The following is a 25,607-nucleotide window of genomic DNA, read 5'->3' on the forward strand; positions in this document are numbered from 1 at the left end:
GGGCTGAGGCCCCCCGCCCCCGCTTACGCCCAGATCCACTGCCTCCCCGCACCCAGCACAGGGAGGCCAGCTCCACAGCTGGACAAGTCTTTCCGGAAGGCAAGTCTCCAAGTGGCCGCTGCAGCAGGGCCCTGTCCGGCAGGTGACCTTGTAGCCACTACTGGACACATGATCAACCACACTGAATGGCCGGCACTTAGCTTCCGACCAGCCTGCCGCTCTGAGCCTCAGCGTCGGCACCTGCCTCCCCTACTCTATAGGGCTGCTGGGAGACCCAGGAGGAACAGTGGCTTCGGGGATGCTGCCTGAACTGTGGAGGGCTGTGCACCTGTGAGGGGTCATCCCCGCTGGGGGACGCAGTACAAGTGCGTGCGTCCACACACAGTCTGCACACCTTGGGGCTGGTGGGGAGCTCAGGGACCTGGTCAGTCTCCTTCCCGAGGGGAACCTCAACAACAGCCCCCCAGGCAGACGGGAAAAGAGAGGCCTGAGGGGTCGGCACACTTACTTAGGCCGAGCCGGCAGCAAGGCAAGGACTGTGTGGGATTTGGAGGCCCCCGGCACCCACTGCAGAATCAGCCCAGAAACCTCAGGCAACGCGGGCACTGGGAGGCCGTGGTGCCTGGAGCACTCCCAGCTCAAATCCTCCTAGGACTCTGAGCCAGTGGGACACGCTCATGTGAAGTGTGCAAGTGCGTGTATGTGTGTGACCATCAGCGTATGTGCGTGTGCACGCGGGCATCAGGTGTATGTGAGTGTCAGTGCGCGTGTAGGTGTGGCACGGGGAAGGAGCTTTTCACAGACTTCTGCCCGGAACCCCAGAGGGCCACCTGGGGGCATTTCTACAAAAGGCCAGCAGGGCTGAGGGCTGAAGGGCTGCAGGGGGGGTTCCTGTGTTACCCAAGTCAGGTGGGTGAATCCCCAAACTAGAGGGTCCCTGGTTCCAAGCATCTGAAGTTCTTCAGTTCTCAGCTTTTTTTTTTTTTTTAAAGATTTTATTTATTTATGTGACAGAGATAGACAGCCAGCGAGAGAGGGAACACAGCAGGGGAGTAGGAGAGGAAGAAGCAGACTCCCAGCAGAGGAGCCCCATGTGGGACCCGATCCCGGAACGCCAGGATCACGCCCCGAGCCGAAGGCAGACGCTCAACGACTGCGCTACCCAGGCGCCCCCAGTTCTCAGCTTCTGATTCCAAGAGTCTCAAATTCCCATGACGGGAAGAGGCCAGGAAGCTCGGGCCCCCCACCCCTACTCCGCACACCCTCGGGAGAGCAGAGCCCCGTCGCCCACCACCTGGAGAGCAGGCTGAGATGCCCCTGCAGGGGCCTGGGGATTCCTGTCCACAGGGCACAACCAGATGCTCAGAGACCCAGGCAGGACCCCGGGCTTGGGGCAGGCCCCCTCCTGCTGGGCTCCCCAGCTACCCCCTCAGCTGGGCCATTCTGAGCCTGGTGACGATGGCAGAGGAGAATTCACGCCCTCTCGTCCACTCCAGCCAGAGCCAGGCCTGGCCCCTGCCCATCCCTCCACCCACCCTGCCTGCTTCCAGAAGCACTGGGCTGCTGTGCTACCTCAGGCAACTCACTTCGCCTCTCTGAACCCTGCACTGCTACTCTGGAAATAGGTTCTCCTGACACTCCTTGCAAAATAACTGAAAAGTAGGACCATGTGTCTATGGTGACTGGAAGAGTCACAATGAGCAAATGGAGAGACGGTGCCATGTGCCAGCCCCTGAGGCCCGAGTGTTTCACTAACACTAACTCATCAAAGCTTCACATGGGCCCTACAAGGAGGCCCCATCATTAGTCCCTGCCAACAGGCTCAGGGAGACTGCTTGGGGTCAGCAGTAGGCCCCTCAGCACGGCACACACCGCCTCAGTGGGAGGCGGAAGCTCAGGAGACGGCAGGTCTCTTCACTCTATGGTTTCTTGTGGGTTCCATGACAAATGGGTCCTCATTTCCCACTCCCTGCACTCCTCCTGGCCCTGTCTCGGCTGTACAGCCAGGGAGGAGAGCAGGGGTGGAAGGGCTGGGTTCTGTTGCCCCCACCCCTTCCATAGGCATCTTCGGGAGTGGATGGAGGCCTGGGCTGGAAGGGCAGGGCCTGGGGAAGAGAAATAAAGTGGCCGCAGCTGCTCCGGGGAGGGCTCTGGGTGGGCTCCGGGGTGGAGGACGGGGAAAGGAGACCTGGCTGTGTGGAGCATTTCAAAGCTGGCGTCATCCCCAAGCAAAACCCCAAGTGTGGCCTCTGAAGCACGATCTGACCTCAGTCACTGGGAAGAAGCTGGCCTCGCCCGGGCCTGGGTCCTCAGGAGGGGTGGGGCACTGCCCCTGTCCATCCCAGGGGGCCCCAGACCCAGAGCCTGGTCCACACACGTCCCCCTCCTTTGGCCCCTTCACGCCTTCTGTGACTTCAGGCAAATGGCCTTATCCTCTGGGCCTCTTCATTTCTGTCCAAAAATTGAGTGAGCTCGAGCGATGATAAGGGGAAAGAGCTCTCAAGAAGGGCCAAGTGGGGCACTAGGGTGATGTGGTGACACCAGTCTTCTCTGGTCAGTGGGGTGGGGGCTGCCTGAGGACGTGCATTAAATTGGTGACGGAGGCTGAGTGAAACCGGACGTAGGCCTCACCCCACCCCACCTGCCACTCCCTGTTCTGTCTGCGTCCTGTCTGCCTCCTGCCCCGCCACCCTACAAGAGAGGGTGACCGCGGAGCTTGTGCACGGCCCCGTGCATCCCTACCCATCCCGCTTGGGCTCCACCTGCTGAGGACCAGATGGCACCTGCTGTGGCCTCAGCATGGCTCCACACTCCAGATGGAGGCTGGTCTGGGGGCTACTGAGGAAAAAACTGTCAGGGGTGTTAGTACCTGGCTGCGTGTCAGGAGACCTGGTTCTAAACTCCATCCTGATGTCTGACCTTGGGCCAGTCTCCTGACTGCAAGAGGCCTCATCTCTGAAAGCAGTAGGGGAAGGGGAGGGGCTGTGGGAGAAGGCCGGAAGGGGGTACTCAGGGCTCTGCAGGGACTGGAGAGGCAGTCAGAGCTCCTGAAGGGGCAGGGGTGGCTCGCAGTGAGAGACTGCACACCACAAGGTGGGGGCACAGAGGCTTTATTGGGGACACACAGTGCATGGGGTAGATGTAGCGGCTCAGGGTGGGGGTACAGGCAGTCTGCACCAAGAGGGTCCACCGAGCTGCAGAGGGGGTCAAGCAGAGGGGTGAAGGGCAGGGCCATCTCCAGGGGTCTGGATGCCCCTGGCTATCAGCAGAGAAAGTGGGCAGGCGATACTGGGACTTTAAGCCCAGCCCGGAACAGGCCCCAGACCCGAAAGTCAGAAAGGACCACAGCCAATCCCCACCTAAAGAATCCCGACTCCAACACCCCAGTCCTGTTTCCATGCCTCCCGAGTGAGGGGCTCACCCTCCCAGCAGCCCCAGCCACTGGGGATGGCTCTCACCCTCTCTCTTTCAGTGTGTCTGTTCGCAGGGCCCTGCAGCCCCTGATGGCTCTGCTTTGCGAGGAAAATGCCACGGCTTGTTACACACACACACACACACACACACACACACACACAACAGGGCTGGCCTGGAGACAGGGTGTTGGGGCACTTCCTGAGGTGCCCCCTGGGCCTGTGTCTTTCCTGCCCAGGGACCTGGAAAAAGCCTAACATCCCAGCAGGGACACCTGAGGCCCCAAAGAATCTACTGTCTCCAGCTCCAGGGCTCTGGACCCCTCCAACCTGCTTCCCCAGGCAGAGGAAAACCCTTTCACTACGCTGTTCCCTGCATGAACCTCAAAGGCTCTCAGCTCAGGAGCCCCCCCCCAAGGTCATCCTGACCAAGCCCCCACTAAGGGCCACCCACGAACCAACTAGGCAATACCTAACCGATCACCTAAAATCAGACTTGCTTGCAGGGCAGGTGCTGACTCTAGAATACAGCCACATGAATACAGCACGCTCTCTCGATCTATACGCACATGTACAGATAAATGCATCTCTACATAACTTTTTACATGTGCCCTCCCTGTCACTTCTTCCTACTGAAGTCATTCTCAGAAGAGCCTCCCCACAGCCACTCCCTACTGCCCCAATCAACCCCCACGGCAATGCGGCCAGAAGTCCTAAGGCTCCTGAGGCGTCATGGGACCACGCCAGGCCCCGCCAGCAGCAGTGCTTTCCTGGGTCCTCAGGCTCCCTGTTCGCCCCTGGACTTCAGCAAAGGGCGCTGTGGCCAGGACGGCAGCAAACGCTGGCTTGTGGATTTTCCCCGAGGAGGCTGCTCTGTCGTCTGTCTGTCCATCTCCCGAGGAAGCCCGACGGCTGGCGCTTTGGATCTGTCTGTCNATCTGTCTGTCTGTCTCGGTCTGTCTGAGTCTCTCTAGGGACAACGAGGCAGAGAGAAGGCACATGCCCTCGGCCCCGACCAGGCCTCCACGGTCTACAGCAGAAGCAGCAGCAGTCAGGTCAGCTTGTGGACTACAGGGCCTCTGCCTCTTCCTCCGTGAGCACGAACGCTGGCACCAGGGAAAGGAGAGGAGGAAGCACGCAGGCTCAGGGGGCCCGGGGAAGCTGGGCTCCAGGCCCTCGCTGCAGGTGATGAGGAAGTACATGACCTTTCGAATCTTGGCCAGATCCGACAGGCGCTCCCCGAACTCCAGGGCATCGGCCTCGTTCCAATCCACGGCGTCGGCGTCCCCGTCCTCCTTGCGCCAGAAGATGGCAGCGGGGTCCAGCAGCTGGCGGGTCATGAGGTTGGTGAGGTCGGGCGTCCAGTTCTGGGAGGTGCCCGTGATGGTGACCTTGCCCGGCTTGTCCAGCACCACGTCCCAGCGCTCGAACTGCAGCCTGTCCTGCTGGACGAAGTCCAGGCGGTACACGGCCTCGGCCGGCCGCAGCAGCTTCTCGCCGTCCTGGCGCTTCTCGCCGCGCTGCTTCAGGCTCTCCACGCGCAGCCGCATCTGCCTGGTCAGGTCGTGGTCGAGGACCAGCGGCATGCTGAGCTGCGGCTGCTTCGGCGCGTCCTCTGCCATGCGTGCTGCTGCCGCCCCGCCGCTGCCCAGGAGCCCGACTGCCAGGCCGCCGGGGCCACGGGCCCGAGGACGCCCCGCCTACCTCCGGCCCTCCCGGCCCCTCCCCTCCGGGCCGGTCCTCAAAATGGGCGTGGGAGGCCCCCAATGCCTCCGCTTCTCCTCCTCCAAGAGGCGGTGAGGGAGGCGCTGCCCGCGGGCAGGAGGGTGCCGGGCTCCCCGGGGACCAGACTGCTGATGTCAATTGCTGTGGAAACCGCCCTAACTACCTGACGGCTTGTTTGTGAAGAAGGGAGGCTGCGTGGGGCAGTAAGGAGGGGAGGGAGGTGGGGAGCAGGTGCTCACGGGAGGGGCTGGAAGACCCACTGGTGCGAGGGTAGGGGGGACAAGGAACGGAGGGGCCTGCTGATTGGAGGTTGGCAGCCACCGCAGCCGAAGCCTGCAGCCACCTCCCCCTCATCTCAGCCTCACCCTCACCCCTCCACACTCAACGGCCAAGGCCTTCGATTCCGCCTCCCAAGGACCCTGGGAACCCTCCCGCCCAGCCCCACTGCCCACTGCCAGCATCTCTCCCCTAAACCCCTCCTCGCAAACTTTAGACGCCATCAGAATCCCTGCAGGACTCGGGACACGACGGCTGGGCTCCACCCCCAGCGATTCTGATTCAATAGGGCTGATGAAGCCTAGGAATCTGCACTTCTACCGGCCTCCCAGGGGGTGCTGAGGCTGCTGGTCCCAGAACTGTGAGAATCACTGACCTGCAGGATTCCCGCCCGCTGGCCCTGCCTCAACACTGCACCACAGGGCAGCCGCACGCCCAGATCTCCTCCCACTAAAATCCCAGCACTTATTCCACCCATATCAAGCCTCAGTTTCCCCCAGGAGACTTGAGGCTGAGGAAGAATCTGACAGATGTCTATATCTGCAGTGCCTAAGGCAGAACCAGGGGCTCAGCTAGTATATTCCAGTAAATGGAAGAACTGGAATACGTGAGTGGGAGTTGGGGGGGGGGTGCGTTGGGAAAGCTGCCATGACATGCCACACACCGAAAAGAGGACAGAGGCACAGGCCAAAATGTAACAACTGAAAACAATCTGAAGGGTCTAGTGGACCACAAGCATAATAGTCGATTGCTAGATGGAAACTAAATCAGTCAGTAGGATCTTGGGCTGCCTGATCAGCAGAGGGTCACCAATGGGGAGAGAGCATGTGGTCCTGTTAAGGTAACACCTCAGGCCCTCAGGTCAGTTCTGGGGGTCGCTGGTGGCAATCCCCCAAGGGCATCCAAGAGGATGCGAGATGTCAAGCTGCCTGACCCTCCCAGACCTTTCACTTTGTAGCTGCAGGGGCAGAGGAGAGGGGAACAACATGCATGGCTGAGGGATTACTGTTAACTTAAAGTTAAGCCGGCACCTAGAACAGAGTCTGCCACACAGGAGGCCCTCAGAAGATGCTCGCTGAATGAATGAATGAATGAATGAACGAACAAATAGCACTGAGAAGAGAACTGATGTGGCAGGGCCCAAGGCCAAGGCCAACCAGAGGAAGATGTGCAGATGGGGAGAGCACACAGACACTGACTAAAGCCCAAACGAGGTTGAGGGGCAGGTGTGCATAAAAAGGCAGGATGAGGGACACGCCTGGGAGGTGAGGCCGGGGAGACTGGTCCTCGGTGGAACAGCCTCGGGAAGGGCAGATGTAGGCGCGGGCTGTGGCCGCCACGGAGGCAGGAGGTGGAGGCAGCTGACGGTAAAGGCTGCTGGAGCCGCAAACAGGAACCGAGGCCGGGGATGATGAGGGCCAGGCATCAGCCACACGGGCGTGGTAATCCGCGGCACACGGCAGCACTTGGGGAGGTAAAGGCTGGGAAATCGGAGGCGCCAAGCCCCTGCCGCGTGGAAGCTGGCTCGCAGGGGATGGCAACAAGGTGGGCAGGGCCTGGGGGCGGGGAGCCAAGGGCATGAGCCTGGAGGAGCTTCCAAATGGAGGGTGCATTCTGGAAGCAGAACGGAGGGAAGCAAGAATGCCTGCCCCATCTCTGGACCTGCAGGATGCTGGGGGAGGCATTCGCTTTCTACCAGTGGGGAGACCCAGGGGCTGCATGACCCTGGGGAGAGCCTGGGCTCAGCCTGGGCCAGCTGCCCACCTGCAGGAGGAGGCTGAGGGTGGAAGGCGTCTGGGGCTTGGGCCTCAGACAGGCAGGGCAGGAGAGGCCCGAGTGGGAAGGGAGCAGAGGAAGGGGGCAGGAGGCTACAGGTGGGGCTAGGCCAGTGCCAACCACAACTCTCTTCTTGGCCACCAGACACCTTGGGAAGGCCCACTAAAGCCTGGCATAGGAAAGAACAGAGGAGATGAGCGGGTTCCAAACTTGCGGATGCGATTGCAAAACTGGCAACTGAAAAGCAAAACAAACACCTCTTTAACCCAAACTGGAGAAACAGTCTAGAAGGAAACAGCAACCCCTAACGCTGGTTGTTCCCAGCTAAAGCAAGCCTTCAGTGACGCAGTACTTGTGCACATCTCCGGTCCCCGGGGTCTGGAACATTGCGGAGAGCAGCTGGTGCTCAGTTAGCAGGGCTGAATGAGCTGCTCTGTAGCTCACAGGCATGAACTGCGCGGGGCGGGGGGGCAATTTCAATGGAACTGAGTCCTGCCACCATGTGCCTCCCCTAGGCTGTGCCCCAGGACCGGCCACCCCCAACACTCCCTCTCAGACAGCCAGACACTCACTCACTTCCTCTCGGCATTCCTCCTCTGGCTGGAGCGCCCGAGGCTCGGAGCAGGGATCGGGCCTGCCCCCACACCTGGGCCTGCACCAGGCTCGGGGGGAGGTGAGCGCCCAGAATGAGCCAGGCCTGATGGCAAATGCTCCACCCCGCTGTCACATCCTGAGTTCTGGTCCACAAAACCCGGTCACCTGAAGTCCACTGTCCCACCCTCAGAGAATGGACAGTCGAGGTGAGGAGACCATAATGCCCCCACCAGGGATCCTATAGGAGGGGGAGGCCCACTGCCAAGAGTTGTTCTGTAAAACAGGGTGACAGATGGGGAACCCAGAGGTGGGGAGGGAGGGGGATTTAACACGAGTATATTGCCAGTAATGCCACAGGCTTGCCCTCGCCCAGCACAGGCTCCGTTCATCTTCCTACAACTCTGGGGACAAGAAAGGTCAGGTTTCCACTAAGGCCCGGAGAAGGAACGTGACCTGCCCAGGGTCACACAACAACAAGGGACCCAGCCAGCCTCCTGCCCAGGTCTGGGTGGTTTCAAATCCTGTGCCCATCGGCCCAAGGCTGCATCAAGAACTAGAGGTAAAGCGGTGGCTTCCTGGAGGAGGGGGTACGGTGCGTTGAGGGCATGGTGCACCAGCATCCCGAGGTTCAGCATACCCGGAGTGAGGTGGGTGGGGGAGCAGCTCAGGCTGAGCACCCCTGTTCCATGGAGAAAACAGGATGGGGCAGGGGAGGCCCTGCAGGGCAACAGGCCCTAAAGCGAGGGGTGACAACAAACAGGGCCCAGTCAGCAGGGACAGGAGGGGAGGTAAGGCACAGTAATAAGCTCCCCAAGGCCCCCTACCTCCTTCTAGGACCCAGGAGCTGTCACCACAGCAGCACCAGGAGGCAGAGTGCAATTAGCCAAGAGCACCTTGCTCTGCTCCAGCCTCCTGGGGACCCAAGCTCCCGGCCCTGGAAGCCTCCAGACCAGCCAGGCCAGGCACCCTGTCACCCTGCAGGCAGAACCTTCAGCCCAGAGACAAATAAGCACAGACCTGCCAGTCCTCCTGCCCGTGGGTCCTGGGCGCCTTCTTCCACTCACTAGGTGGGGCACCGGAGCACTGCCGAAGGCCAGGCCCAGTACAGGACACACAGCAGCCTCTCCTCCCTATGAATGACAAGAGAGCCCCTTCCCCAGGAGGGGACACGGTGGGCCAGGCTCTGGCCTGACTGAAGGCCCCAGGAGGCGTCGGGTAGGAGGGCTGGCCAGGGGCTGCTGGCCAGCAGCTTGGTCCAACAATCTGGGGAGAGGCTCTGTTCTCAAAACTTTCTTGAGCCTTCTTTGGGCCAGGGTCCTGCTGGGCTTAGTGGGAAGACTTAGTTGGGGCCACGGGGAGCTCACCTCAAGAAGAGAAACCACAGGTAAACAGGGGATTATAGGGCAGGATGGGAAGTATACGGCCAGCCCCACAGGATTCCCGAGTGCCACCGTCAGCCCCAGACTGAGCCCTGACTTAGCTGCTGATGGGCTCAGAGGCTGGGGGACCTTGTTCTGGGCTCAGAGAAGGGGCCTGGAGCCTGGAGACATGGGGGCGAGGATAGCCCTACATCCAGAGAATAGCACTGGGCCCCAAGCCTGTCTGGTCCTTGAGGCCCATGAGTGAAATGATCCCACATGTGGCTCTCTGAGGCCCTTCCAGCTTGGACCTCTTACCCGTCCACAGGCTGCAGCAGTGACCTTTGCTGAGGGCCCTCCAGCACCTGTGTCCCCACAGGACCGAGCCAGACCCCAGGGATACCCACCCTGGGGTGACTTTGAAAGGTCATACCCCCATTCAGAAGACATGAGAGTAGGGCACCTAACACAGTCCCAGCCCTGGCTAAGGGCACAGCTCCCTCTGATGGCTGAGGGAGGCTCCCTGCTTGCCTGGGAATACCCATTATGTTCTATGAATATTAATTATCATAGCACGGGTAACGTGGCCACCATTCACTGAGCACTGTACTGCACAGGCCCTTTGAGAACAGTGTCTCATTTTACCCTAACAAACTCCCTGAGAGGGAGCTACCCTCATATCCTGGTTTTTCAGATGAGTAACCGCAGCTAATAATAAAACTACCAAATGGTGAGGCAGGGGCTTCAACCTAAGCCGTAAGGCTGAGATGCCCAGAGCTTGTAAGCCCTGCTATTAGCTCCTCATAAGAAGGGCAGGAAGGGCAGGGATGAGCAGGGGGCAATGACTGGTATCTGCTGGCACAGGACCCCAGCATACAGTCCTGATGGATTAGCCTACAGAGACCAGCAGTCCAGCCTCTACTCCAGCCTCCCTGCCTCCCCAAGAAGGGAGCTCTCCGAGGGATGAAAGGGCTGCAGTGCCGAGTGCTGCCACAAGAGGGCGAAGTGTCACAACCAGAGTCAGTTCTTTCCAACCTAAGGCCTTGGCGCTGGTCTAGGACGTCAGCACTTGGAACCACGAATCATGAAACAAAACCAGCTGGACTACTCCCGCTGAGCAAGTGAGAAAACTGAGGCCAAGGTAAGGACAAGGACTGGCTAAGTCTATACAGCAGGTACTGGCAGGAGCTTCCTTAGCCCCAATTAGTGGTGTCTTCCATGTTTCACAGGTGTGTATCCTGCCAGGTGCCTCCAGGGACACTGTGGGCCCCCAAGATTCAGGTGGGGACACATCAAAATCCCCTTGGGAGCTACACAGATTCCCAGCACCCAGTCCTGGAGAGCCTAAGCTGGCAGGTGAGGGGAAAGCGATTCTGCTGCTCGGCCAGTGCTGGGAGCCCTGGGGTCCCCCCACCCCACCCCTGCACAGGTGTTCACAAAGTCACAACTGCAAGTTCTGGCTGCACCTCCGCTGTCGGGGGCCCTCCCCCCCAGGCCTCACCTTTTGCCACAGGGACTCCCGGGAGGCGAGCGACGAGCAGGCCGCCACAAACCAGCAGTTGCCCACTTGGCCCTGGTGCAGGTCGTGGGAGCTGATGCCATCCACAAAGAGGCGGGGGTCCTCACATATGTCCTGTGGAGAAGCCAAGAGGGGACGTCACCGTCAGCGTGGAGACTCACCCGCCTCCCCTGGCAGACTGGGGGCCCCCTGTGTGGCTGACCAGTTTCTCCAACTTCAGCTCCCCCTGGGTGCCGCCTGAAATGCCCTTCTCCCTTCCCCTGGCTGAAGAAGTCTGCCCTTCAGGGCCAGAGGTTTGACGGTGAACAGATGCTGTGGAAGGGCTGAGGGGGACTGGCCTCGGGGCACCCCCTTCCTCTGGCTCTCTGTGGCCTTCTGTGACCAGTAAAGGGTCAGTTCCCGTCCTCCCCCAGCAGCAGCAGCCCTGCAGTGGCCACACCAGCCCACCCTCAGGCGCCCCCAGGCACAAAGGCGGTGGGGGCCCAGAGCAGAAACACACAGCAAATGCCCAGGGAACGAATGAGTGGCAAGGGCGGGGGAGAAGCAGGGAGCTGACCACGCCAGGCCCCGTGCCAGCACATCCCTAGGCTGTCTCACTGGCCCCTCAACCCACCTGAGGAGTGTGGGCTTCCAGTTTATGGACAAGGAATGAAGGTTCAGAGAAGGGCAGTGCCTTTCAAGGACGCACAGCAAGCAACGTCGAGCAGAGCTCCTGGACGGCCTTTTGTGTGGCCAGTGTGGGCCCGATGGGCCAGGTGGGGACAGGGCTGGCCATGAAGGCAGGTCCCTTCCCCCTTCCCGGTCCAGTCTCTGCTTGGGGCGTGCAGGTGCGCACCTGTGTCCCAAAGCACCTTCACTCCAAGAGCTGCCGGGAGGGAGCGCTCCCCGGGGTGGGAGGTGGTGAACACTGAGACAGGCCTTCCACGTGCCAGGCCTCCTGCTGGCGCCGTGACCTACCCTCACGGTGATCCTGAGAGGCGGGCACTGTGCCCACGGCACAGATGGGCAGCCCGAGGCCCGGCGAGGGGGAACGACACGCCCCCACACAGCCGGGCCTGCACATTGGCAGCTTGCACCACCAAGAGCCACTGAGGTCCCACCACCGGCAGCCTAGCAGAGTCAAGAAGACCCATTTCCTGGCGCTGCAACTTTGGGCTAGTGGCTCAAGCTCTCTCAGCCTCCGTTTCCTCACCTGTGCAAAGGAGGCAGATCGTTACCCCTGCAGGGCTGTGTAGGGACCCCACAGATTATGGAAGCAGGGCACCCCGCAGGGAAAACGGGGCAAAGGGCTACGGGCTCTCAGTAAGGCATCTGGGACTCCTGCTGCCACCTCGGCCTGGGAAAACCAGTGTTTTGGAGGGACAGATGGAAGGCCCCAAACCCCTTGAGGGTGTGAACAGCTCCCGATGGGGCTTCGGTGTGACCCAGAGCCAACCGCAAGTATAGACTGTGTGGCATGCCACAGGTCTGAGGAATATTGCCCCAGGTCATGGGAACCTAGCGATGCTGGAAACACGGAGGCCGGAAACACGGAGACCGTGCTATCAGGAAGCAGGGCAGGAAGAAGTCCGCCTCCCTCCCTGCTGCGCTTCTTATCTTCTCTCCCAGGCCGGGGCCACACACAGACCAGCACTGGGGCCAGAGGGAGCCAGGACTTAGCATCCGCCCCCTGGAAGGGCAGGCAGGGTGGGCGTGGGGGGTGCTTCATAGCTGGAGGGAGCCACCACGTCCCCATCATGGGAGGAGAGGCCGCCACGGCCTGGCATCACCACGGTCTGCAGAGGTGACCTCCTAGTACCTCTCCCCTTCAGATCCTCCCGGCCAAGGCGCTCGAGAGACATGAGTGCCCGGTGGTCCACAGAGGAGGATGCTGAGGCCCAGAAGGAGGCAGTGCCACCCAAGGTCACATGGCAGTAAGTGGGCCAACGGGACAGAACCCAGGTCTGCCGGGCTCCCTGACTAGGGCTGAGCAGGGACGCCCAGGGCAGACCTGTGGGACAGGTCCGACCATCGCAGCCTGGCCCCGCCACCCAGAACAGTGCTCTGGCACCAGGCACTGCTCCGGCCCCCGGAGACTGACTGTACGGGAGTCCCAGCTCCCAGGCTCGGCACTGCCCTGAGCCGCTGTAGGAAGCAGGTGCGGCCAGCCAGGCAGGGGGCAGAGGGGAGGTGGTGGTCTGGGGCGTCTTCCCCCCGCCAGCAGAGACGAGGTTTGCCAGCGCAAGCTGAGGTCGGTGGTACCTGGGCCTGCCCCAGAGTCCAGCAGCCACCCGGGGACACCCTCAATGGAACGATCACACAAACAGCTCACAATAAGTGGGCACCTGCTGTGTGCCCAGCTCTGTGCAAGACCACCGTGTGAGGTGGGTACTCCTGGCCTCCCCACTTCACAGATGAGGAAACCAAGGCACAGAGAGGTTAAGTAATTTGCCCAGGGCCACAGAGGAAGAGGTGAAGTGAGATTCAAATTCAGGCAGTCAGCTCCACAGCCTCTGTGGGGCTAGGACTGATGAGAGACAAAGCCACCCTTCTTCCCCCCTCCCCCCGCACCTGTCCTCAGCCCAGCTTAGAGGTGCTCGCTATGCAGCAATGAGACTGAGGGGTCGGGGGCAGCCCAGACCCTCACCTACCCTCAGGGCCAGGATGTCAAGACCTAGGTTTGTCCTTCCATCTCTCCTGGGCTATCGAGTAGGCACAGAGCACAAAGCTAGTCGGGGAAGTTCCCAGCCGCAGGGCTCGGCCCTTGAGGATGAAGGGGCTGACTCTGACCCTCTGGGTGAGCACAGCTATGATAGCAGGAAGCCGGGGAGAGATCAGAGGAGGCTGTCTGGAGACAGTGACACCGACAGAGAGGGCCGGTGGGTAGGGAGGTCTCCAGAAAGAAATGAGGACTCCAAATTCACCCCAAGATACGATCCAGCCACAGTACCGACACCATGCTCCCCTGGGCTCCTGGCCACCTGTGCTCCCTTCCATCACTGCCCACACTCTGGGTCACCCCCACCAGCCTGCCAACTCCAGGACAGGGCCCAGGCCAGCTCTGCCCACTACCAGGGTCAGGAGCAGGGCCCGGCACGTTCTGCTAGGGCTGCAGAGCGATCCCAGGAGCAAGGGAGGGCAAAGCGGCACACAGGATGGGGCTGGACAGGCATCTGCGGGGAGCCCCGGACCAAGCCATCCCCCAGGGCTGGGAGCTGACAGCTCTTCTGCCCCACGGGCCTCTCTCTGGGGCACGGCCTTCTACACCCGCAGTCACCGCTCACCTCTTGGCCTCTCAGCCTGTCAGACCAGCTCCACCGAACACAGGGCATTAGCCCAGAACCATCTCCCTCTGGGCACAACAAGAATTTCAGGTTTGCAGGCCCGGTGTGCAAACAGGCATGCAGCAAGACAGCGGACCGGGGCTGCCCTCCTCTCCCGCCCTACGGATCCGTCACCGCCCTCCTGCCATCTAAGATCCCAGCAGGAATGGACCACACAACCGGGGACAGGAAGGCCCAGGAAGAAAGCAGTCCCTGTGCCTGGGACAGGAAAAAAGGGCAGGTTCTCAGGAGTCATAGCCATCCCGTCCTCCCCGCCCCGCCCCCCCAGCAATCCCATCCTGCAAGGCCCCGGGAGCATGTGCCCAGAAGGGAATCGTTCCTGAGCAGGGCAGAGGCCCAGGTGGCTGGCCCTGGTGAAACTATCTGTTTCGTGGCATAAAGGGGCCTACATTCCAGCACAGCCAAAGAGTGGGCTCTTCTCCAGGTGCTGGTGTGAGGAACGTGAGCCCAGGATTGGGGCTGGGGACCACCAGGCCACCAGGGGAGAATTCCCGCGGGGGAGGGGGTCCTAAAACTGACGTCTGTTTGAAGAACCACTACTTGGTTCCAGGACCTGCAAACTTACTTTCAGACATGGGGAGAGGCAGAGTCCTAGATGGGACAGGGGGTACTCTGTCCCCACACAGATGAAAAGGGACCCCTACAAAGGCCTGGGCCTGAGAGGAGGAAGCCCCTCAAACATCCACACCCTCAGGGATCCCCCTGAGTCACAGCCCTCGTTGTCAGTCTCAGTCTCTTATCTCCCTGGCCAGGCCTGTGGGGGAGGCCAGAGGGCGTTTACCAAACTAGAAGGAACAAAGAAACAATGAAACCAGAGGAAGGAGGAGGGTGTGGGCCTGCAGCAGGTGCCCTGGGTGGGGAATGAGGTGGAAAGAGGCCTGGCCCCACCTGCAGAGTCCACAGGAGATGGGTCTTTGAGGCAGGGCCAGCTCTGGATCCCCAACACAGGATTAGCAAGGATCGGGTGGGCGAGAGAGGGAGCCGGTTTGTCATCTGCCTCCCATACATAACACCACAGATACCTCCAGTCATTTCAACCTCCAGAAACCATGATCGGCAACTGGGGTCAAGGGAGGGGAAGTGGCTTGTTCAAGGTCACACCTCCCGTGACCCTCCTGGGGCCAAGTCCATCTGGCTCAAAAACCAGCCTTCTCATTCCATTTTGGGAGAAAGCACAGGGAAAGCCAGCAGGGAGGGAGGCTGACTGAGGGATCCTCAAGGACAGAGAGACCGTGATACTGGCCAACTTAAAGAGAAGGGCTGAAGGTGGGATGGGAGTGAAGAAGGCCTTCCCAGGGGCTGTCCAGAAAGAGCTTTTTGCTCTATTTATAAAGTCAGGTCACAAGCCCCAGGAAGTAGGACTGCATAGAAACGCAGCTGCCTCGGGACAAAGTTCCATCTCACTGGTCAAGGACCAAGCAGCTGGGAGTTAATGGTCACCCCACTGGGCTGGCCTCGCCCACCCGCCTGAGGCAAGCCGGCCGACTTCCTGCTCCACCAACCAGCCATCCTGACCGTGGGGTGAGGGCCTGTCCAGTACACGAGCCCCACACCAGCCAGCAGGCGCTGCTCACACACCCACCATCCATCACACCCTGGTCCACCCCGCTCAGCTGAGCCTGGCCTTGAACTCTGCCTCCCGAACCCAGAACCGATCCCACCACCACCCGCGGGCTGCACTCAGATGTCTCCCTGTCAACACCAACCATCACAAGCCGCCTGTCACCAGCCTCCACAGGCAGGGCAGGGAAGCTCTGCTCCTTTGTCTGCCAGTGATGAGAAAGGACCAGACACCACGCCCAGGGAGGGGGGCAGTGAAGGAGGGGGCAGCATGGCAGGACTCCCAAACTGGCAGGAACAGGGGCCCAGAGAGGGCAGGTGACTCCACCAGGATCACACAGCAGGGGATGCTGAGCCCAGGCAGGCTGGCATTTCCTCCTCTCACTATACCAAGCCCACCCTTCCCCAGCCACACCTCGCCAGCCTCCTTCCAGAGCCACGGACCTGAAATGCCTGCATGCTGGCCAGAGGGCAAGACGAGGGCAGCAAGGGGGTGGAGCGATAGGAAGGCAGAGAGTTCAAGTGTCTCCCCGCCACACACACACACACACACAACCAACCAAGGCCTCACAAAGGCCCTTTGAGGCTGGCCTCCTTCCCCACCCACCAAACAAAGGAGAGAGAGGTAGGCGTGGGGGTAGGGGGCCTGAGAGGCAGGAATCTTGTGGCCAGGCCAGGAGGCTCCTGGGAGTTCAGAGAACAGAGTCGGGCAGAGGGCCAGGGCAGGCAGGACGCCTGGGTCCCCGCCTGGCTTAGTTACCAGCTCCCTGGGTAATCAGGGCATGTGCTTTCCCCCCTTGGCCTCAGTTCCCCTACCTCTCAAGTACCCCAGTCCAAGAAAATACACAGGATTTTTTGAGTTGGAAGGGACTTGAGACCACAGCCTAGGAGAGGAACACGAAAACTGAATTCCATTTTCCCAAAACGTCTAGGAGGTCGGAGGGAACTTCGTAAAATGCAAATCTGCCCCTTCACACCTGCTGAAAGCCTCGCCCCACCACCCTCCCAGGCTCCCGCTGCCCCAGGACACACCAGCCCCACGGACCCCAGGACCCAGGCTCCCTCTTCCCCTATGTTCCAGCCATGTCCCAAATAAGCCTGAGGGTTTCAAGTCTCCCACCTTTTCCAGACGGTGCCTCTCCCCCTTCAACCCTGAGATGCCTCCTCTGACTGGGGGCACAGGGCACAGCACAGCTCCCTGCACCGACAGCCCTCCCGTGTGACCAACCCCGCGCCAGCAGCCGCCCCGTCACCCGCGTCCCAGGAGCACCCACACTCACACGCGGGAAAAGGGGTTAAAGAGGATGGAATCACGTCATATGTTCAACACATTCTAGCCTCGGGGGCCAAGGCCGGGATGGGGAGCAGCCAGCCAGATGCCACGGAGTCACCGCCCTCAAGTCCTGGTGCCGCTGCCCATACTGGGCTCCAGGTGCCGTGCCACACTCATTCATCTCTCCGCACACTCCCCACAACCCTAGAAGCACCGGGACTTCTTACCGCTGTTGTCAGTATCGATTACTATCATCGTAAATACTTTCCACTTGCAGGGAACGACCATTTCAAAATCATTATGATGACAATCAACAAAGAGCTTACACTTGAATGTCACTCTGTGTTTTACTAGAGTAAAAAACCCCAAACCACCCCGGGTTTTATTTTGGGTGGCAGGGCAGAGGGCCCCATTTTCCCTGCGAGGAAGTTGAAGCCCAGAGAGGGGGCGAGGCCCTGGCGGGGCAGCGGTAGCCCCAGGATGAGGGCGATTCCCGGGCTCCCTATCCGGGCTAAACCCCACAGCAAGAGGGCCCTCGGCTTTCTCAGCCACCCATGGCCTCCGGGTGACCAGCCACGGCCCCTGTCCCTTGCAACTGGGTGGGTCTGGGCCTGCTGGCCTCAGCTCCAGCTGGGACCAGACACTGACCTTGGGCCGCTTCCACCTGACCGTGGGGCCTGGGGTGCCCTTGTAGTACAGCGAGTCATCGGTGGCCGGGAAGTTGGGGTCCTCGAAGAGCACCTTCCTCCGCTGACAGGCCCGCTTCAGGGCAGAGTAGTTCTGGTCCTCGTAGGGCTTCACACACGAGAACATGGTGGCGGCTGGCCCAGCAGGGGAGGCTGAGACAAGGCAGCAGGCAGCGAGGTGGGGACGCGGGTGGCTCCGGGGATACCTGGGATGACAGGAAGGTGAGAAGATCATCACTTACTGAGGAAGACGGGAGGACCTTCGGCCCGCGGAGTCGGGGGAGCCTTGGGTGCCCCCCGCCCTGCAGCCCCGTGAAGCGAGCACCCTCATCCCTGTCGCACAGGCCGGGAGCCGAGGCTCAGAGGCGGGGACAGGTGCAGCTGTACGTGCACGGCAGGGACAGGAACCATGCGACCTGACTCCCTGTCCTGAATGCTCTCATTTCTGATGCCTGGAGGCCACGCCAGCCTGCAGGCTCACAGGCCAGGGGCTCAACCACAAGGTGCTCAGGGCTGCCCGGCCGCACCCGCCCGCTCCTGCCCTTGTCACCAGCCCTCCCTAGACCTCCTAGGGCTGAGCCAGTCTCCTGGCCAACTCAACAGGCACAGGAGAGCAGGGGCTCTGCCTCCAAGCTCCCCGCCTCTGGACCCTCCCCACTTAATCTAAAGGCCTGTATCTGCCCCGTGGAGGGCATCCCCCCTCTGGCCATCGTTCACATTCACTCCCCGGCCCCGCCCTCCAGCACTGCCTTCTTCACTGTACTTCTGGAATAAACATCTCCTCATGGCTTAATCCTAGTGACGTAACCTCCCCTGAGGCCCCCCCATCCCTCATTCCACGGCCTCCCAGTCTCCTAGGCCAGACTCTCCCTGACGGCTTCCCAGGCTTCACCGTGTCTCACTCCTGAACAATCTCATCCGGGGCCCCAGGGGCGGGGGCACTGGTTGACCCCTCCCCCATCCCTGACCTCCCTCTCCGTCTCGGGCTGCCAGCACCAAGCCGTGTTCTGCTCACCTCTCCTGCCTGATGACCCCTGTCTCGCTGTATTCAGCTTGGACCTCTCATCTGGGCCTCCAACCCACCCACCCCTACGAGGGCCCCAGGCACCCACACACACCACTCCCCAACTGAACTCATCTGCCTCCACACCTCCCCTGGAGTCCCATCCCAGGAAGCGGGACCGTAAGCACCGATTAGACCAGAAGCCCCAGGGGCAGGGTCCACTTGGTTTGTCCCCGCGCACATGCAGCCCCTGCACAGAGCCCACCACGGAAGGAGGCTGTTCCTGTCAGCATCCTCCCTGCAGCCCCCTCGGGCTTGGGCCATGTGCTAACCAAACACAAGGGACACGCGCTGGACATGGCCAGGGAAGGCCTTGGGAGGAGGGCGCAGGGTGGGGAGCAGTGGCCGGCCTGACCCATGAGATGCCCTGACTCATGCTCAGCCAGCCAGCCAGCCATCTGACCGACAGCCCCCGTATCTCAGACTCCATCTGGGCGGCTGGCAGAGCTCCGCACTCCCTAGGTCTGCTGGTCCTGAGGCCCTCCCAGGGCAACACTGCAACCCCACCGGGGCACGGGCCCTGGCTTCCCAGCCCTGCTGAGGGAAACCAAGGCAAGGTATGCTGACTTCTGGGGTGAACACAAGTTTGAGAGCAAGACTGATGTGGGTGCCAGTCCCAAGTGCACCTGTCATCTGCTGTGTGGCCTTGAACAAGTCACTCAACCTCTCTGAGTTCCCATTTTCTCAGCTCCACAATGGGAACAATGTTGCTTTAATAACTGGAAGATGCCGTGATAATTTACCAAGGGCTGAGAACACTGCTTAGCAGGCCAGAGGGAGGGGAACAAGAAGAGGAGACAAGCCACCTCTCATCACCAAGAGGGAAATTCCACCCCTCTGGCACCTGCCATCTGCAAACGAGCTGGCAAGAGGGCTGTGTGCGGTATTTGCAAACAGCGCTGGGCAAGTCTTTCATTGTTTCCATTTTTTGGAAAAGAAAATTGAGGCTCAGTGAAAGGAGGAGACTTGCCCACGTCCCATGGCAGGGTCTGGACTTGAACCCACATCCCTTGATGCCTCCACCTTGGCCCGGTGACCCCGTGGCGTAGAGAAAGGGCTAACACCACACACGCTGACTGAGCCAGCCTCACGGGAAGGGAAAAATGAGGGATTTGATAGGGAAGGGAGAAGCAGGAAGGGCGGGAGGTGAGGTGGACCGTAAGTGTGGAATCCGGATGGATGGCAGGGAGCGCAGAGGGCTCTCGGTCCCTGCCTGCCGAGGACACATGTCTGCTTCCATACAGGGCCTGCACCGCAGCTGTGTGACCTCAGGCCGATCACTTAACGTCTCTGGGCATCCCTCTGCCAGGAAGGCCCAGAACCCTGCCCCCTCTCACCCATCCTCCCAGCCTTGGAGGCCTGAGGGAAAGAGAAGAGGGGAGCCTGGAGAGCCCACCCCTGGGCTTCTGGCCCACAGCCACCCAGGAGAGCCATCAGCAGCACCCCAGTTTCCGGTAGGCCGGAAGCAATTAAAGCTGCAAGAATGAGATCAAAGAGGCTGAAAGCAGGATACCAGAAATCAGCCTAGCAATTCCATGTTCAGAGCCCAGAGGGCCCAGGGAGGGGGAGCAAGCTGGCCGAGGTTGCACAGCCAGGCCAATGGGGAATGAGGATTCTGGTGGCCCTCCAGGCCACACCCCGGTGCATGCTCCCCAGAGGTCGACAGGAGGGAGGTGGGGGCAGAGAAGAAAGCTTGGCTGGGCCCAGGCCAGGAGAACGGGGACCAGGCCTGGCTGAAGATGGCCCAGCATGGCCATCTCTCCAGCTACACCCCTGTCAGTGAGGCTGCCCCTGGCCTACTGACGCCAGGCTCTTCTGGCCCCAGCCTTCGCACGCATGGCACTTAACAGGGACTGTCCTCCCGCACCTTCCGAGGGCCCCGAGGTCACCTCCCACTCCACCCACTGGGTCAACAACTCCATGGGGCCACACAGTCAAGAGCCTCTGAGCTTTGCCCTCTCTCCGTAGCTGCAGGCATCACCACTGAAGGCCGTGGATAAGCCAAGAGTCAGGAGAGCCGGCTTCCAAATCCGGGGGCTCTTCTCTCTGGGCCTGAGCTGGGAGCATGGTGTTTCCCGTTTCTGAACATCTTCACACTGTGTGTGAGCCGGCATTCATGGGAGAGTCTGGCTTCCCAGCTGCCTTCAGCCCGCCCTCTTCCCTCTGCCCCTGCAGAGCTCACCCCACCCCTACCATTCATCCTCCACGCCAAGTTCCAGCACTAAAAACCCCTGGCAGCTCCCGAAAGCTGGGTACACAGGGCCTCCGCACACACTGTTCCTTCCACACGTGCATCCTGGGAGAACTCCTGCTCACTCTTCACAGCTCAGCCCAAGGACCTCACCCCTACCCGTCCCCTCCACAGTCCTGGAACCCCTGTGATAACACCCATTACATCGTACCCCACCTGCACAGGACTCCTTCATCCCCCCAGCCCAGCCCAGGCCCCTGCAGGGCAGGGCCCACGCCCTGGCTCCTCTCTGTACCCCCAGGATCCAACACTGGAGGGCGGATGAAGTAAATCTGTGTGGAAAGAGCCAACATAGGCAAAGTAGGAATCCCTCCCTGGACGGGAAAAACAGGCCAAAGAGCGGCAGGGACCACCAAAGGGGTCAGCTTTCTGAGTGAGAGCCGCACCAGTGCTCAGGGCTCCTGAAGGCAGGGCCTGCCCCTTCCCGCTGGGCCAGGCCTCCAGGCCTCTCCCTCTCCCCCCTCCCGCCCACATCCGCTGGCTGGGTGCCAGCTGGTGCCCACACCCCTGCAGTCCCCGGGGGCATCACGGCCGACAGCCCTTTTCCGGCACTTGATGGAGCGTTAGCTTTAGTTCCCAATGTCCTCCGACGCTGTGTGACCCTGGACAGGCCCCATCACCTCTCTGGTCAGCGTGGTCCTTGTCTGGAAGGAACAGCTAACGAACCAGGGTCTCTGAGAGGATCAAAGGAGACGCCGCCGCACGGAATGCACTGTGCCCCTGAGGGAGGTCGGTGCTGGCGTCTGGGGTACACTGACCACGTTTCCAGACCCCTGCCAGGAGGGCAACAACAATTCAGGGTTCCCGTCCCCAAGGAACTTCACGGTCTAGGGTGGCCAAAAGACAAGGCAGTATGGAACACGTCATTCAGAGATTCCGGCAAGGAAGCAAGGAGGCCTCCATAAAGGCCTGGTCCCAGAAGCCCTTCTTTAGGACAGAAAGGCCATTCCAGACAGAGGGAAGAGCTCAGGCCAAGTCTCAGTGGCAGGAAAGTGCATGGTAACCAGACCCGGCCTGGCACGGTGGGGCCCGAGGACTGAGCAGGGGGCGGCGGGCCGGGCGCAGAACAACGGCCTGACGGTGCTCACCAGGGAGCTCAGAGCACCCAGTTTTCTGCAGGTCAGTCCGACCCGAGATCCAGCCCTGACTGCACCACTCAGCACTGCGTGTCCTCGGGCAAGTCGTGAACCCCTCTGAGCGGCTGTCGGGTCAGTCCTACCCGGCTGTAGCTTCTCAGGTGACAGGGCAGGAAAGGAGCATCGGCCCCAGGCCTCACCTTGGAAATGGTGTGCACCCACTTCCAGGAGGCCACGGCCTAGTCTGCTGTTCCTGGGCCTGAGGGAGGAGGTGTGGACCGCCCAGCTGTGCACGGGGTGGGGGAAGGGCTCATCCTGCAGCGGGTCACACTGAGCCACCGGCAGGAGGGGGCTGACGGCACTGGGCCTTCCCTGGATGCTGCAGCCAGCACAGCCAGGGAGGGACAGGAGAGAGCCTTCGTCCCGTTTTATAGATGAGAGCATCGAGGAAAGTGTCCGAATCTGCAGCCTACTGGCTGGATCCCAAGCTTCCAGACTCCCTCTCACACTGGGGCTTCCCAAAGCAGGGCCCCGGATTAACACGGACGAGGCAGTCAAGACGTCAGTATGCCCATCCGGGGCTCTCTCGAGGACGGTCTGAGGGGGGACTTGGTTCAGTCTAGCAGGCCTTTAACTCCTCATGCCTGCCCACCCCCCACCCCCCGGCCCACCTGCCTGACAGGAGAAGAAGGCCTCACTAGACACCAGCGCCTGGCGGAAAGTGAATGGCCTCTTCTGCTGTTTTTACTTTAAGATTCTACCAGCGGCCTTGTACCTGTGGAGAGTAATACTGACTTTCCATTTACTAGACGCCAGTCTCCTTTAAGAAATATTAAGGAAAAAGGAAGTTGATTTAGAGAAAGCCATGAAGTACGAGGTGGTGTAGGTGGGGCCTGGGTGGTACCCAGAGCCCTGGAGGGCAGGTGGCGGGGCGGGGGTGGGAGGTGGTTCACACTAGCAGTTAACAAGACCCATGGTAAACTTCTAATAATTTAGACAGTGTGGTACCGGCAAAGGGAGACAAACAGACCAATGAACAGGACAGAACAGACTAGAAAGTCCAGAAAAAGGCCACACGTAGGACACCTGGTTTATGACAAAGGCGACACCACAGTGCACTGGGCAAAGGATGGTCTTTTCGATGAATGGTGCTGGGTCGACTGGTTTATCCAGATGGAAAACGATTCATCTTGACCCCTACCTCCCACTATACACAAAAAACAGTTCCACATAGATTGCAAATCTCACCAAAAGGGAAAACGATACAGCTTTTTGAAGAACACGTGAGAAAAAAAGCGTGTCCAAATGGCCAATAAAGAAGAAACCCTTGACTTCACGAGTCAAGTCGTCAAAGAAATACAAATGAAAACCACCTTGAGCTGTGGGCCTGGCTGGCTCAGCGGGTAAGCACACCGGACTCTTACTCAAAGGGCCGAGCGTTCAAGCCCCGCATGGGCGGGGAGCCTACTTAAAAAAACAATAAAATAAAACCCTGAGGAGATTCCGCTACACTCTCTTGCCGGAATGGCTACAGCGAAAACCACACACACACACACACACACACACACCTGTGCGCACCACTCCTGGATGCTGGTGGTGGACGTAGACCCTGGTAACACCACTCGCACAAGCATCTGGCCACACCTGCTAAAGCCGGACAGAGGCCTCGTCCAGCAGCTCCATTCCTAGGTACACACGGAGCAGAAACGCACGCACATCTTCACGTCAACTCATGGACAAGAACGTTTGTCACAGGAGTGCTTGTTACAGCTGAAAATCAGAAAAAACCCCAACGTCCATCAACAGAAGACAAGATAAAGACGGTGTCGCTATGGCCTAGTAGCCTGCGACGACCTGCGACGACAAGGAGCAAAGTACCGCCGTTCGCAGCACACGGGGGAGCTGACTGCGTAACCATCAGCAAGAGAAGCAGCACCGTAGCCCCGCGGACAGGAGACAACAGCAGCGAAAGCCATCGGGGCTGGACACAGGGCAGGACAGTGGCTACCTTCGGCGGCAGAGACTGCCAGGGGCTGAGGGGCCTTCTGGGGATCTGCGATACTGCTCCTGGAGCCGGGTGGCAGCCGCCGGGCTGTGCTCCCAGGGCTTGGCGCCTGTCATTTGCGCGCTGTGTCACAGGGCGGTCACGCTTTCGTACAATGTCCAGCAGAAAGCCAGTGCAACGGCCCCAGGAAGTAAGGCCGGCCGAGTCTAGTGCGCCCGACCCTGCCGGCTCTGGGCCCCGGTCAAGCCGGCACTCCGTATCTGGAGGGTCCTGCCTGGTCCCCAGGGTGGGACGACTAGGCTGGGGCACAGGGAGGGAGCCCCGGTCCCGGCCTGGCTTTGGGGAACACAGGCTGTGTGACCTTCTGCGACCTCCTCCCCCTTCTCTCAGAACGCTGTGGTTTTGACACCAGGAGGGCTCCAACCCAAAAGAGGGTCCCACAAGGCGAGGGTGGTACCCCTCAGCCCAACCCAGGCACACACCTACTGGGTTCCGTCTCTGTCTGAGAAGGGGGTGCGGGACAGGGACCCCAGGAGACATTCTCGACCCCAGGCAGGCATGGTACTCAGGGCAAGGAGCTGGGCTGACCCAGAGTGGCAGTGGGGGTGGGGAGGAGGTCACAGGTGAGGCTCACCGGAACCCAGCAGGGGTCCTGGAACACCCGCCAGGGACCGGGCTCCTTCTGAGGTGACGGAGAAGTGAGAAGGGTGCTGAGCAGGGACTTGAGACCCAGCTGACTGCCACACAAAGAATGAACTAGCAAAGTGTAAGGCGAGAGCAGGAAAGCCAGAAGGCAGGCCACAGGACTTGAAATGACAGATTCACGTGCAGATGGAGAGAAGGCAGTTTCCAGAGCTGCATGAGAGGGAGACAACTCTCCCCGGTGAGCAACCAGTTGTGGGGGTGAAAGGGAGGACACAGGAAGGGCTTCTGGGGGTCCCTCCTCTGAGCTGCAGTTCCCCACACGCCACAGTGGGCTCCCATCATGAAGCACGAGCCCGGCACAGTGGCCTTCCTCCTATGCCAGCCGAAGGACCCAGTGATGCCCCACACCCACAACCCCGCAACCAAAGCTCCCCATATCCCCTCCCTGGCCTCCCACTGCACCCCACTCCAAGCAACAGGGCCCCCTCCCCTTCGCCACATGGTCAAGGACTGGCCGCGCAGCCGTGTCTCCTAATTCAGGGACACAGACAATGCCAATGTGCAGATCCGTGCTGCCACCCGTTCTGGGCTGGCCCCGAGCTGACAAGGAGGGTCAGAGCCTCCCGGCAGACAGACAGACATGACACAGACCATGAACGAAGCCAGACACCCAGCAGTCAGCACTCCCAGGAGGAAGGCATGTTGCAGGCTGGTTTACAGGGACAGGAAGAACGGTTGTGTCTCTTCAAGATGACACCAGAGCTGGGCTTGAAGGCTAGGCCAGACCCGCAGGGAGAGGGCAGGGAGGACCCACTCCAGGCAGAAGGAAGGCAGGAGAGCACGGAGGAACAGCTAGAAGGCCCGGGTGTGGAGCGGGGGGTGGGGAAAGCTGGCAGAACCAGCTCTCCGGGCTGGGATGCCAGGCTGCCGGGCTTGAACTCTTACTGAGGGCACAGGGTAGCCAAGGAGGGGTGGAGGGGTGAGACGGAGGGGTGGATGCTGAGGAAAGGGGCTGAAGCCCCGGCCCAGGTGGGGACTGGCCAGATGCCAGGGAAGGCCCTGGAAAG

General features: G+C 60.6%; 2 protein-coding genes across 7 annotated transcripts in view; both read right to left on the bottom strand.

Moving 5' to 3' along the window:
- The window catches only part of CAPN5 (calpain 5), a 51,005-nt gene that overhangs the window by 16,967 nt on the left and 8,431 nt on the right, over nucleotides 1–25,607 (bottom strand). For all 6 annotated transcript variants that reach the window (XM_011237778.3, XM_034666291.1, XM_034666292.1 and 3 more), the window contains 2 exons: nucleotides 17,463–17,706; nucleotides 10,641–10,772 (listed from right to left, as the gene is read on the bottom strand). In XM_011237778.3, the coding sequence (XP_011236080.1) occupies nucleotides 10,641–10,772; nucleotides 17,463–17,706 (376 nt within the window). The remainder of the gene's footprint in view (nucleotides 1–10,640; nucleotides 10,773–17,462; nucleotides 17,707–25,607) is intronic.
- Nucleotides 4,124–7,345, bottom strand: OMP (olfactory marker protein). Its single transcript, XM_034665601.1, has one exon. It carries the CDS (start codon nucleotides 5,030–5,032, stop codon nucleotides 4,124–4,126), a length of 909 nt encoding a protein of 302 aa, XP_034521492.1. The 5' UTR covers nucleotides 5,033–7,345.

This window comes from Ailuropoda melanoleuca, chromosome 8 (genome assembly GCF_002007445.2).
Source record: "Ailuropoda melanoleuca isolate Jingjing chromosome 8, ASM200744v2, whole genome shotgun sequence".
Taxonomy (NCBI): domain Eukaryota; kingdom Metazoa; phylum Chordata; class Mammalia; order Carnivora; family Ursidae; genus Ailuropoda; species Ailuropoda melanoleuca.